We start from the raw sequence: 14213 nt of genomic DNA, 5'->3' as shown, positions 1-14213 counted from the left end.
CTTATCTCGCCTGATAGCATAAATCTCTGTCTCTTTCCTGCACCTGCTTCGAATTCGTGGATTTGTTGGCGTGTACTGCCATCTATCGAGAAGAAGAAATACTTATGCCGTCACAGTTCACAATGAACATAAAATTATTATTCTACATAAAACTCATCCTACACCATTCTAATACGAAAAAATCAATAAAGAAATAATTGAAAATTGTTATTTTAGAATTATCGAAACGAAAATCACTACATCTGAAAGTAAGTAAATCGTCAAATTTAAAAAACATCTTTTTAATTTGTTTTGTTTTCAAATCAGTACCAAAAGATGGCAGTAGTGTACCAGTTAGTTATACGGGGGAATCTTTAAAAATATTTTTTTTTTAATGTTATAAGATTGTGATTTTTAATTTGTAAAAATAGTCGCCAAGATAAATTGATATTGTTATAATTGATAATTTTTAAAGTGCTGTTTTATTTTTTAAACCATTATTTGAAACCGGCACATACTAAATAATATTTTTAGTCAAATAAGTACTAGCTAATTGCGTGTAGTAAATTTTAATATGTTTAAAAATATGGAAACATTGTGATAAAATAATCTCATAATGTGTATATTCATTGTACACAGTATACAGAATAATAAAATTTCAAGTAAAACACGAATCCATCGTCCATCATTAGCAAAATATTTCATATTATTTCAACTTTTGAGATTTTAATAACACTAACAGACACGTTGCGATTGGTTAAATTAGATTTACAAATAAATAATCTTGTTTTAAGCCCCAAGAAAACTATCAATGAATTACCTGAGTTGAGTTATATTATGGTGTATATATAATATTACCGTAAGCCGTCAGTCGGCTTACCTGTATATTGACAAAAGGTAAAAAGATAAAATTAATAGATGGCGTTACCCAATAAATTGGTCAATATGGAAAGGCCGATTTGTTTTATGATTTCCAATATAACGTAGAACATAGAACTGTTTTTTTTTATTTCGTAAACAAATAAATTGTTTTCAAATAAAATTTCAACGTAGATTAATATAATTTATTAACGATTTCATTTGACGTAAAAGTTTTTGTTTGTAACCTGCAATCGTGCGGTTTGTGGTCGTCACCAAGCAACGGCCAGCGAGTGGCGAGTGTTTTGTCGTTTTGTGCAGTAGTTTTGTTTATGAAAATGGACGTTGTGTGGTTCTTGCTCCACATGGGCGTTGTCGTTCGTTGCAGATAACGTCTGATAGATTAGTCATCTGTGATAAATATTATTCATACTTGATTAAGTTTAAAGTTAATTGCCAACGAACAGCCAGTGAGAATTTGTCTGAAAAAGTTTCGTAGCACCGTTGAGGTGTTGAGGTTCTTACGTATGTTACTTTTGAAGTATCTCGGTTTTGTCAGTGAAATTTATGTTTCACTTTCGTGATGTTGTTACAACGATGTTGCTAAGAGCAATTATTAACGAATTACGGACGAATTTTAGGGTTTTATCAGTGCATAGGTGATTAGCGTGGTTTTTAAGTTTGGACGAGTGAATTTGAGGTTCGTTAATTGGGGGGCGAGCCGTTCGGGGACAATGGCCGCCGCGAGATTTTTGTTATTGTGTTTATGTTACCTGCGCTGTGTTTTGGCCCAGTCTAACCCGGGGTCCAGCAATAGAGTGTACAATAAAGACGGAATTTACATCCCTCCGAACCCGGGTGACAGTGATTACAAGACATACACGTATAACAATAGAAGATATGGACAGTTTATTCCTCCAGGACAGCAGTATAACCCTTACCAGCCTCAGTACAATCCTCAGGGAGGGTTTCCTTACAGCCAGGATGTTCCTCTAGATGAGCGCTTCAAAAATAATCATCAGGTGAGAAATCTCAATGTTGACCTGACCATTTACCAAGTCTTCAAATTCCTTATTGTAATTTGTAATACATAATCCTCGTAGAACGATTTTTTTTTTACATATTTGATGGTGGAAAAGACTTCAGAATCCCAAGTATTTTTTTTTTGTTTTTTCATTAACGTTTATTGTAAATTGTGATACTAAATGCAGTAAAAAATTAAAAATATAGTAAAGTAGTTTTACTCGTGTTTTAGTTCATGAGAAAAAAATAGATCATTCTTTGTATCCTACTCGTATAGGATACATCGCTAAGAAAAGGGTTAACTTACCTTTTTAAATATTTAATTTGATTTTAGAAGCTACTAACTAAAACGTCATAACATACTTATAAACGTTTATTTTTATCTTATGTAGAATTTTATTTTTCATTTATTATGGTACTTGTGGTAATATTAGCTAGAAACAAAAAAATATATTTACAAATTATGTTAAAAGGATATAAAGTATTATTACCGAAAAAAAATATGAATATGTACAACAAAAAAATAATAAATATTTTAAGATCTAATAATATTAACATATTACAAAAGAGATAAAGAACATTTAAGATAAGTTAATATAGAGGTCTAGGCATCTACAGGGCTTATGACCTGTCAATGGATGGTTTAAGTGGCCACTTTACACCCTGTGTAACATTCACCATTCTGCCCATATTCGAACATCTGTATTCCTTCAATTCTTTCATATGTTGATGTTTGTGAAGTTAAAGAGCTGCAACCTTTATTTATGCGGATTATAAATTTATTATAAAAGGATTAACACATTTCAACTGAGATGGTGAATATTTTAGAAAAGGGTTTATGGAAATCTAGGCATTTACAGGGCTTATGAAATGTCGTTGACTGTTCAAACATATGGATGTTTAAACATGGGCAAAAGTGTGAATGTTGCACAGTGTGTATAGTGGCCACTCAAATCAGCCAACGACTTGTCATAAGCCCTGTAAATGCCTAGACTTCCGCATTCCCTTCTTTAAAATGTTCTCCATCTCTGTTTTACTTTTAATTTGTTACTCCATTGTACGTGAACTATCGATAAATGAAACGAAAGATTTTTCTCAGAATTAGTTTTTTTATTTAAATAATATAATTATACATTTTTACAATTTTTTTTTTTTAATTGTTATATTTTTACTAAAGCTAAAATCCCATCGAACCACTTTCTGTAGCTTGTTGGTGGAGACATTAATTTAAAATCACTAGTGTGTTTGGAAAACAACGTTTTCCTTACAATTTTAAAAATTAATACGAATTATAGCGTTTCTCATTAGATTATCATAAAACTGCTCAGCAGCTAAAGTGTTAAGTACGTTTATTTCAAATAAAACACTTTGTAAATATACCACACAAGAGTTTAATACATTAAAACACGACTATTTTCGGGTAATCAGTATTACCCATCCTCGGGTGTAAATATAAACTGGGTGAGGATGGGTAATACTGATTACCCGAAAATAGTCGTGTTTTAATGTATGGTAAATTTACAAAGTGTTTTATTTTAAATAAATTCAAAATGTTTTTTCACAAAGTAAATGCTGAAACAATGAATAATAATTACAGTACGTTTTTCTGTTCGAATCTGGTGAGATTCTGCTAAGATTCTCAAAAAACTGTGCGTTAATAATAATTAGTGCCGTTAAATTTATTTGCTGGTTATTTGTACTTATCTTATGAAAGTATTAATCATAATTATTGACGATGCTCTTACCAATATCACCCGAACTTATGTAGTACCGTTGTAACCCCGAAACTAATTTTACCGAGTGAATGAGAACACTACCAGAGACTAGAGACTAGAGACGAGTAAGAAGTGTTGCATGAATTCAGAAGCATAATTTCATAAAACATTCAAACCTCACGAGAGGAAATTTTTGTGGGGGCAGGCAGAGAGGATAGAACGCTATGTAATTCTGTCTGATAAAACTCGTTTTCCCAAAATGTGTTACCTTAATAATATACATAAACAAACCATCACGCCGTTTCCCCGTAAGGGTAGGCAGAGAGAATAGAACGCCACAACACTCTATATTTGCATACAGATCTCGCTTCCTTTACATTCATACATCTTCTCATGCACGCGCGCCGATTATTCCGACTTTTGACATGTCCATCTTTAAGTATTTGTTGGATTTGGTCATGCCATGTATTTCTCGGTCTTCCTCTATTTCTGCATCCATCAACATTCGCATTGTAAATATTCTTAGCCGTTCTCTCGCTGTCCATTCGTTCTACATGTCCAAACCAGCGCAGAGCTCCTTTCTTGATTTTGTCGATAATGCTTGTCTCAGCCTTACATAATGTACGGATCTCAACATTTGTGCATCTATCGTACATAGTTTTACCACACATTCGCCTGAGAGATCGCATTTCGACAGCATTCAGCCTGTTTTTCCAAGTCCATACTTCGCTCCCATACATCAGGGACGGGACCAGGACTCCGTTGTGAACTGCCAATTTTGCCTCTTGTGACAAGCATTTATTTGCCAAGGTCGATTTAAGTGCATCGTTCACTCTGTTCCCGGCACTCACCCTCCTTTCAATATCTTTCTCAGTCATTCCATCCCTAGTGAACATACTTCCCAGATACTACTTGTTTTAGTATAACTCCATTCACAGTGATTTCACATTTAGTCATACTTTCATTTCTTTCAAAAACCATCACATTCGATTTATCGACATTCATCAGCAAATCGCTTCTCTTGCATACATCGTAGACCTTTGTTACCAAGAATTGCAGTTCCTCTTTGTTGTTAGCAAGGAGTACAGCATCGTCAGCATACAAAAGACAATTGACATTTAAATCACCCATTTTGCTACCATTCTTAAGCCATTCAGTTCTTTCATGCAGTTATCGATATACACCTTAATAATATAATAATAATAATATTTGGCTGATTTATATAGCGCCATTTTTGTAAAAAATCACCTCAGGGGCGCTTTACAATTGTATACCTAAACTTACATTCTCACTAAACTAAAGTGATATATTATATTTCCAGATTGAAAATGGAGGGTATGATAGTTTAAAGAAGTTGAATTTTTATTTTATTTATTTATTTATTTATTAATTACATTATACATACAGATTCGTAAGTTTGAAGGCAATTGGTTCCAGGCAGAGGGGCCGGCAGCGGCAAAAGCACGATCTCCAAATCTAGTGTTTGGGGAGCGCTGGATTTCGAAAAGTTTTCCTCTTCCTGAATCAAATAAGAGTAGATTTTCTTTGACATGTATTTTCCCTAATACAAAGGTCCGATAGGTATTTTGGAGCCATTTCATGAAGGGATTTGTATACTGTCCAGCAAAGCTTGTATTTTATTCTCTATGGGCTTTTTAACCAGTGCAAATCTCGAAGATGTTGTGAGATGTGAGAATATTTTTTTACTCCCGTAATAAGCCCTGCTGCTGCATTGAAAACAGATTGAAGTTTATTAGTTTGATATTTTGGGAGATTAAGCATAGATTAAGCACAGATTAAGCACGGCCTGACTTTCTGTCAGCAACTCTACAAGCGTATTTGCAGACTTCAATATGAAGACTAAAGCTTGTTACTCTCTCACAAGCGTTCCAAAACCTATTTCAATCGCATTCTATAAAAAATAATACTGACATTTAAGTGCCAAACAAAATATTTCTGAGACCTTTTTAGAATTAAATTTGTTGTTTTTTTTTGCAAGAGTTTTCGTTACTACAATATTCCGTTTTTTTTATTAAATTAGTTTATAATTTCTTATAAATATTGTTCTGATGATTTATTTTGATTTATTTTATAAATTTATTGCATAAAATAAGTATACATATTTTATAACGAGGAATCTATTTAAAACTAGTAAATAGAAAATGAAAACGGAGTGTTCTCTGTTTAGGATAGTCTCTATCTAACATGGCTCAGCCTGTTCTAATATGGAGATTTTTTATCTTTTAAAAAATATAAGTAGTTCCATACTAATATAACACTAACAAAAAAAACTGAAACTATGTACTTAATTATAAATGTCTAGCTAATCAAATCTAAGAAATTAATAATCGTTTTAATTGTATTCTTTCAAATATGACATCGAGAATCTACGCAACGCTCGTGACTCGGACTCGTGAGTCATACAGAAAATAGTATGGTTGAGGAAGATAATGAATAAAATAAATGTATGTCAGGACGTCAGGAGTCAGAACAGATGACAAATCATTGACCATATAAGATTATATTATATTATTGGTATATTTTACCACAGCTATGCTCCAAACCTTCGTCGTGTCACAGCCGTACGCGTAAATCGACTTTAAAATAAAGCACTTTATACGAGAACGTATGTGGTGGGCCTTGACTTATACCTGGGGGATATTCCAAACGCTCTCGCGGCCGTAAACACTTTTATCTCGCGTATTTACATACAAAATATAGAACATAATATATTTAAAAAATATATAAATTATACGAGTACGTATGTGGTGGGCCTTGACTTATACCTTGGGGATATTCCGAACGCTCTCGCGGCCGTAGAAAACACTTTTATCTCGCGTATTTACATACAAAATATAGAATATAATATATTTAAAAAATATAAAAATTATACGAGTACGTATGTGGTGGGCCTTGACTTATACCTGGAGGATATTCCAAATTCTTCTTACATCTTGTTGTACTGTTAGATAGTTATTTCATATATTGTGTTGTGTACGTAATTGGTGCTGTGTTAGGTTTATTTTTTGTTTATTAATAATTAACGTAATATTGTCTAGATTTATATTAACATAGCACTGTGTGCACAACATTAAATTTAAACAAATAAACAAATAAACAAACATTGCGTTCGACTTTGGCGCCAAAGCGTCATACGTGCCGTTTGTCCCATAGTTTTTTAAAAATTATAATGCACCAGAAGGCGCCTAGAACCAAGTTATAATATGCATCGCACTGTGTCCAAAAGTTTTCCTCAAAGTCCCTCCCGCGCGCACGCGTGAAGTGGCCGCGTAATGTTGCCAGACCGCAAACATTTATTATCATAACACAAATTTAAGTTTATTTTGTGTTGTGTTTTACAACCAAAAAAATATTTTACTGGCTTGGCTATAAAAAAATCAGGTACTCTTTTTAGGCAAACGTAAAAGGAAACATCATATAATCATTTAGTAGTTAAGTAAATTAATACCGTTTAATATTATACTAAGGCTTATTAATAGAAAGCCGGGTAAAAAAATTGACTACCCTGGTAATACTAACAAAATGGCCATCTTGTTTTATTTCAAACTCTTCTTAAATAATATTATTTGTGAATTCGCTACTTACACATGAAATGTGATCCCACCCTATTCCCATTTAATCCCAGCAGTATTTTGACACTTAAAAACGACACACCACGGCATAATTGAATTTTAATTGGCAGTTGCGTACTAAGCGACGTCCACAGAGTAACTAATGGCCAAAACGGAAAACTACTCATTTATGAGTAGTTTTTTATACATCAGTTTGATGCGCGTACGCGGTTTCGGGACTATTACAATGATGCAGTTCAGTGTCTTTAAAAAAAAAATAATAATCCATTAAAGTACGCATTTTTTTTATATATATATCGTATTATCAGCGCTACGATTTTTTTAAGTTTCGTATTTCTGAAATAACTCCGCGTGTGACGTCAGCTTCTCTGTCGGTTCTTGCGATTGGTTCGTTTACGGTAAGCCGACCGGATATCCTTCACAGCTCTCATATCATAGGTCAGTTCATATGAACCAGTGACGTCGATCAAAGTAGTGTGTTTTTATTAAAATATGTCTTCCGTACATTTTCAAGAAACTTTGCCGTACAATTTAATGCTCTAATTTTTACATTTTGCAAGAAAACATTTTTTGTATCCAATCGTAATGTTTTGCTTTTTTTTTTAATAATAAAAGAACGCGAAATGACTCAATTCTTGAATTTAAATTGCATAAATATTGGCGGTACTCTCAAAGTTCAAATTTCGTATCGGCGGATTCTCGAATTCTGTATTATCTTTTTTCCGAAATGTATTTAGTATTACATTAGACTACTGTCTACAATCCTAACATAGTTAAGTAGCCATTATTACATTACACTACTGTCTACAATCCTAACATAGTTAAGTAGACATTAAGTGTAGTGAAATAATTTATTTGCGTGGTGAAAATGATAACGGATGCGGATGTGGGGACGTTATTGTAATATGGTGCATAGCGCAACGATATTCCATATTACCCATGAATGAAACATTCATCCATTACATGATTCCATGTGTATCAGACCTCTATGTATTTATCTACATAGATAGTGAGTACTAAATAAATAAATGTCTACTTTGATTTTGTTGCAAAACTATAAAAAATCATTCAAAGTTAATAAATCGGCACATATTTGTCGCGTCATGCAACTCGTTTTATAAAAAAAAAAATTATATGGGAGTTGCTTTATTATTTACCTTGTTTAAAATATACAACAATATTTTGAGTTTGTCCAAATTTTTGTAGACAAGGACTGGATTCAACTCCCTGGGGAGCTGTTAACATTAACATATTACAACAGAGATGAAGAACATTTTAAAGAAGGTAATATAGATGTCTAGGCATCTACAAGGCTTATGACCTGTCATTGGCTGGTTTAAGTGGCCACTTTACACACTGTAACATTCACCATTCTGCCCATATTTGAACATCTATATTACTTCAATTCTTTCATCTGTTGATGTTTGTGAAGTTAAAGAGCTGAAACCTTTATTTATACGAGTGAGATTCATCTAATTGAATTATTTCACCCACATACCAGGCAATGCCTGAAATTTTTATTTTTTCAATTTCTATACTTCTTCGTGGACCTCTTTAACTTCACAAACATCAACAGATGAAAGAATTGAAGTAATATAGATGTTCAAATATGGGCAGAATGGTGAATGTTACTCAGTCTGTAAAGTGTCCACTTAAACCAGCCAATGACAGGTCATAAGCCCTGTAGATGCCTAGACATTTATATTGTCTTCTTTAAAATGTTCTTCATATCTGTTGTAAAATGTTAAAATATACAAGGTTTATATTCCTAAAAGTGGATTTCTCTGCAATTATTTTTTTAAAAATTTATCTAAACTGTGGGATCAGGAGGGATATACTAATGTGGGCCAATCAGGAACTTCTCAGCATTTGCTCATGTGGAGAGGAAACCACTTAAACCTCTTCAGGAGAAGCCGGCCTGTTGGCAGTAGTCAACAGGCCTTCCGTTCCACTAGAGGAGTGTTCGGCATTTTGTTCCCTACTTTGGTTTATTTTACCAATTTCCTGCACTATATTGACCATGTATGATACTACCTCTTGTGTGAGTTCTTAATTACGTATCACCGATGGGATGTCGCATAGATCTTTTTTTTTAATTTTTTTTATTTATTTACAATTTTAAAAAACCCGTTAGGGTTACATTAGAAATTTAATATTGTCTAGTCATTTTATGTCTCGTCTAGTCTAGTTAGTTCAGTCATCATGTGCTTTTTCAGATTGATTTTAAATTTGTCTCCATTAAAAGTTTTCAAGTAGTAAGGTAGGTCGTTGTAGTGTTTAAGTCCATTATGTAGTATTTTTGACTGTCCTGTGTTTGTCTTTGCTTTTTCAATATGATAGTGTTTTTGTTGTCTGGTGTTATATTTATGTATGTCAGCATTTTTGACTAATATTATGTCGTCGTCTTGTTTCCCAGTGTTATTTTGTGCACAATTTTTAAGGTCTCAATTTTAGTCAAGTAGTTTATGTCAAACTGGTGTGTTTTTTTGTACAGTTCAGTCGTAGAGGTCAGGTAGGGTAGGTTGTATGTTAGTTTAAGAATTTTATTTTGTTGTCTTTGTATTCTTGTTATGTCTGTCTTGTTACCAGTTCCCCAGAAGGCGATCATGTAACTCAATTTACTTTTGACATAGGCTTCGTACATCATAATTTTTTCTTTTCTTGATATAAAATCTTTAATTTTGTAGAAGAGGCTATGTAGTGATGCCATTACTTTAGTGAGTCCGTCTATGTGTTTTGTCCATTTTAATTGTCTGTCCATTGTAAGTCCTAGGTAAGTCACATGTTCTAGTTCTTTAAGAGTTTCGTTGTTTATTTTTATGTTCATGTTATGGTTCTTCTTTTGTGTTTCGAAATGTATTATATTGCATTTCTTGGCATTTAGTGTTAAGAAGTTTTTGTTTGTCCATTCTAATAGTTTTTGCACGTCATTGTTGATGGTTTTAGTCGTTTCAATGTCATTTTTGTTTTCATATAAAATTCCTAAGTCGTCCGCATAGATTGTTTTTTTCCCCATTATGTCACTGTGTATTATGTCGTTAATGTATATTATATAAAACAATGGTCCTAATATTGATCCCTGAGGTACTCCAAATTGCATTGTTGTTATTTCACTTTTGTGTTCTTCAATTTTCGTAAACTGTTTTCTTCCTTGTAGATAGTTTTTAAATATTTTGAGAGCTTGTCCCTTAACTCCTGTATGTTTTAGTTTATCTAGAAGGGTATCTATGTGGACTGTATCAAATGCCTTCTTGAAGTCAAGTATGAGTGCAGTCACTGTATTTCCTTTATCAATTTTGGTTTGTATAAAGTTGCAAACTGATGTCATTGCTGTGGAGGTACCCTTTCTTTTTTGAAATCCATGTTGGTCTTTTGCAATAAAATTAAGGTTTTCAAGGTGTTGGTATAATCGATTGTGTAGCACTTTTTCAAATATTTTACTTAGAATGGTTAAGTTTGCAATGGGTCTGTAGTTAGAAGCTAAGTTTTTTTCTCCTCCTTTGTAAATTGGTGTTATTCTTGCTAATTTCATTACTTCTGGAAAGCTTCCGTTTGCTATATGTTTATTTATCAATTTCACTATTGTCGTGGTTATTTCTTCCTTTATTTTTTTGACTGTAACAACTTTTATTTCGTCATGGCCAGGTGATGTGTTGTCTTTGAGCCCGTTTATTATTTTGCTGATTTCTTTGTTGCTCGTATATCTTAAGTAAATTTCTGCATCATATTCTATTTTTCTAAAATTTGTTTTGGTTGTATTTTGATTTACTATAGCGCTTGCTAGTTCTTTTCCGATGTTTGTGTAATAGTTGTTTATTATATCGGCTATTTCTTTTGCATTCTGAGTCTCTTCACCATTTTCTTTTTTTAATTTAGATATGTTAGTTTTTTTGGTATCATTTTCTTGGGTAATGTTTTTAATTTCTTTCCATATTTTGTAACTGTTCCCATTAGTTTCATTTATGCGACTAGCAAAGTGTTTTTTTTTGTTGTTCTTTTTATGTTGTTTCTAACTTCTGCTTGCAGAATTTTAAATTGTTGGGTAAATGATGGAAAGTATTGCATTTTTTTATACAGTTGGTCTCTTGTTTTAATTTTGTCATATATTTCTTTTGTCATCCAGCCTTCTTTAGTTGAAGTTGTATAGTTTTTAATGGTGGTTTTTGTGTTTTGTCTCGTTTCTTCTTGAATTATTTCTTGTAGTTCCTTAAAACTTTCAATGTTGAGATGATTTGTTATTTTTGTTATGTTTTCTTTAAGTTTTGCATAGTCAATTTTTTTAGAGGCATACTTTTGTAGGCTTTTTTTGGGATTGTTTGGTGGTATTTTCAATTGTATGTCTATTTGTCGGTGGTCACTTAGTGGGGTGTCGGTAAGGTAAACTTCTATTTTCTCTTTTGGTTTTATATTTGTTATTACATGATCTATTATTGAATTTTGTCCTCGTTGGTTTTTTCTGGTGTATTCTTTGTCAGTTTTTCGGTTGATAATTTTTAGGTTTTTGCTTTTAAGCATATTTATGTAGTCTTTAACGTCGTTATGTGTGTCTAGTAAATTAATGTTAAGGTCTCCGATAATGATGCTTTTTTCAGTTCCGTGATTATTTAGTGTTCGGTCGAGGTATTCGATGTAGTGTTTTATTTTATTTTTTCCAGGTTGCCTGTAAATTGCATATATTGTGAGTTTTGGGTCTATTACCCGTAATTTAATGATATTGTTTTTTTCCTTATAGGCTTCGATATTTTCTAATTTAAAATCGTGTTGATTATCTATATGTATGGATACTCCTCCTCCTTTTCCATTTCTGCATGAGTGCGCTGCTTCGTAGTTTTTTATTTTGTATGTGTTTGTTTCATGTTCTTGCAGCCAAGTTTCAGTGAGTATGATTATGTTTGGCTTAATTTTCATGTTTGCTATTTGCATATTAAGCTCATCTATTTTCGATTTGATTCCTCGGATATTAAAGTATAGAATTTTAATGTTATTATTTTTTTCATGTCTTATCTTCCCTGAATTTAATCTAAAAAATCTGTTTTCCGTTTTACTGCCTCTATTTTTCTTTTATAAGTGGGGCATTCTATGCTCCATGATGGATGGTTATCATTGAGCTGGAGCTTTAGTCGGTCGTTTACTTTTCTGCAATTTATGCATTTATGGTTGTTTGCTTCAGTGGTGCATTCACTATAACTGTGATTGCCTGCGCACCTAGAGCAGGACTTGTTGTTTTTGCAATGCTGGGCTTTGTGATTATATCCATTACATTTGTAACAACGTAGTATAGAGAAATGTGTGTATACTGAGCACCTATCCCATCCAATGTTGATTTTTTCGTTCTGAAGCATCTTTTCATACGTCTTTCCGTCTACTTCCAGAAAAACGACAAAATATGTTTCATCTTTACGATTTTTCATCTCTTTTATATACCTAACTGAAATTTTACTATTTGCTTCAAAGTTATTTTGTATTTGGATTTTTTCCTCAATCTCTTCTGGATCGAGTTTTTCGGTTAGGCCAATGATCTTTAAAATTGGTTTTTTCTTTTCTGGAATATTTACTTCATATTTGTCTCCTAATTTTCTTCTTACTTCTTCTCGCATAGTGATTGTGTCTTCTTGCCCTTTACATGTTATAAATATAGATCCTTTTTTCAAGTTTCTTATACCAGTTACTCCCTTTTCAACAGGGTCGATGTGTTTTTTAATATCCTTTGTCGTTGTCTCAGCTGATTGCTCGCTTTTTGGTTTGATAATAATCATTGGGTCCGCTTTTTTAGTTTGGTTAAACTACGTAGTATTGGTTTGTTCTGGTTTTGTATTCAATATTTTCATTTTTTCATTTATTTCCGATATATTTTTTACTATTTGAGTAGTCAGAGGCCTTAAAATCTTCAATTCTCCTCTCATTTCCGCATTTTCTGATACTAGTTTTGCTATAATGTGATATAGGTTATCGGTTTCTGCGTTTATTTTGTCTCGTTGAAGAACTGAAAACTTCATTTTCCCTTCTGACATTATTGATTTTATATTTTGTATAAACGTGCGGGCTTCAATCAGGGGATTTTGGTAATACATATTTGACGTTTCCAAAGTTTCACCTTGCAGGGAGCTATCATTGCCTGGGCTTTTTGTGTATTCCTCTGGGTCAGAGTTTCCCTCTGAGAGAGATCTGACGATTTTGTTTCTCTCCTCGTTCTGTTTAGGTGATCTTGGTGTCAATGTTGATTTGTTAAATGGGTTGATAGGTGTGTTACTGTACATTTTTTTTTTTTTTTTTTTTTTGTTTAGGCCAAAATAAATTTCAACAAAATTTATATGTATGTATATTTACGCAAATAGATTTATTTTTGTGCTAATCAAATTGCTTTCTCCCAGGCGCAAGTTTTCAAAACCTAGTTTTGTCGATAAAACAGGTAGGCAAAAGTAGATTTCTGTGCTAAGGACCATGTAGGTAAAGCAGATTTAAAGTAGTATTGGTCGGTTAAAACAGGTAACTTCCTTTACCACTATGCTGTCCTGTCACAACATGAATTTTATTGATGCTTGTAATTATCAATTTGTAGGTAATAGTTATGTTAAATATATTTTTTTTAATTCTTGTTTTTACTCACTTATTTTTGGGGAGATCCTAAGTAATTTATTTCTTTTTGTTGCTTGTGTTTAGTTTTACAATTTAGTATATATTTTTTTGTGCTTCACTTACGTACTTGGTTGAAAACAATTTAATATTCTAGAGCGAATTTTGACTGAACTATGTTAACTAATAGTAAAGTATAATAGTACTTCACCCAGGCTTCTGCATCGCGCCTCCAGCTGTTGTCTTTGAAAGCTGAAAAAGGGGCAATGCATCAACAGGTGAGGGACATCTTGAGGAGTTTCATTCAGAGATAATGTAGAACTATTACTAGTTGTTTCATTGTCGCATGGGCAGCTGTCGATCTCAGAGAGCTTGAAGCGATGCAGGTAGCATATGAACCCACCATGACCCGTAAGCACCTGGGTGAGCTCGTAGTCAGCATTCTGCATTCTCCTGAAATCATAGGCATGAA

General features: G+C 32.8%; 1 protein-coding gene across 3 annotated transcripts in view; it reads left to right on the top strand.

The window, feature by feature from the left end:
- Positions 1-1128: 1128 nt before the first annotated feature.
- The window catches only part of Gli (carboxyl ester lipase-like protein Gli), a 33656-nt gene continuing 20571 nt past the window's right edge, over positions 1129-14213 (top strand). For 2 of the 3 annotated variants that reach the window (XM_088234004.1, XM_088234006.1), the window contains exon 1: positions 1129-1859. In XM_088234004.1, the coding sequence (XP_088090130.1) occupies positions 1572-1859 (288 nt within the window). In that variant the 5' untranslated portion in view covers positions 1129-1571. Of the gene's footprint in view, positions 1860-13933; positions 14020-14213 lie in introns of those variants that run through there. The other variant, XM_088234005.1, reaches the window with a different exon arrangement.

The sequence above is a fragment of the Micrasema longulum genome, unplaced genomic scaffold (genome assembly GCF_059751315.1).
Source record: "Micrasema longulum isolate JH-2025_06_02 unplaced genomic scaffold, ASM5975131v1 h1tg001175l, whole genome shotgun sequence".
NCBI lineage: Eukaryota > Metazoa > Arthropoda > Insecta > Trichoptera > Brachycentridae > Micrasema > Micrasema longulum.
The sequence above is the reverse complement of the archived record's forward strand: the minus strand, read 5'-3'. Positions and strand labels throughout refer to the sequence as shown.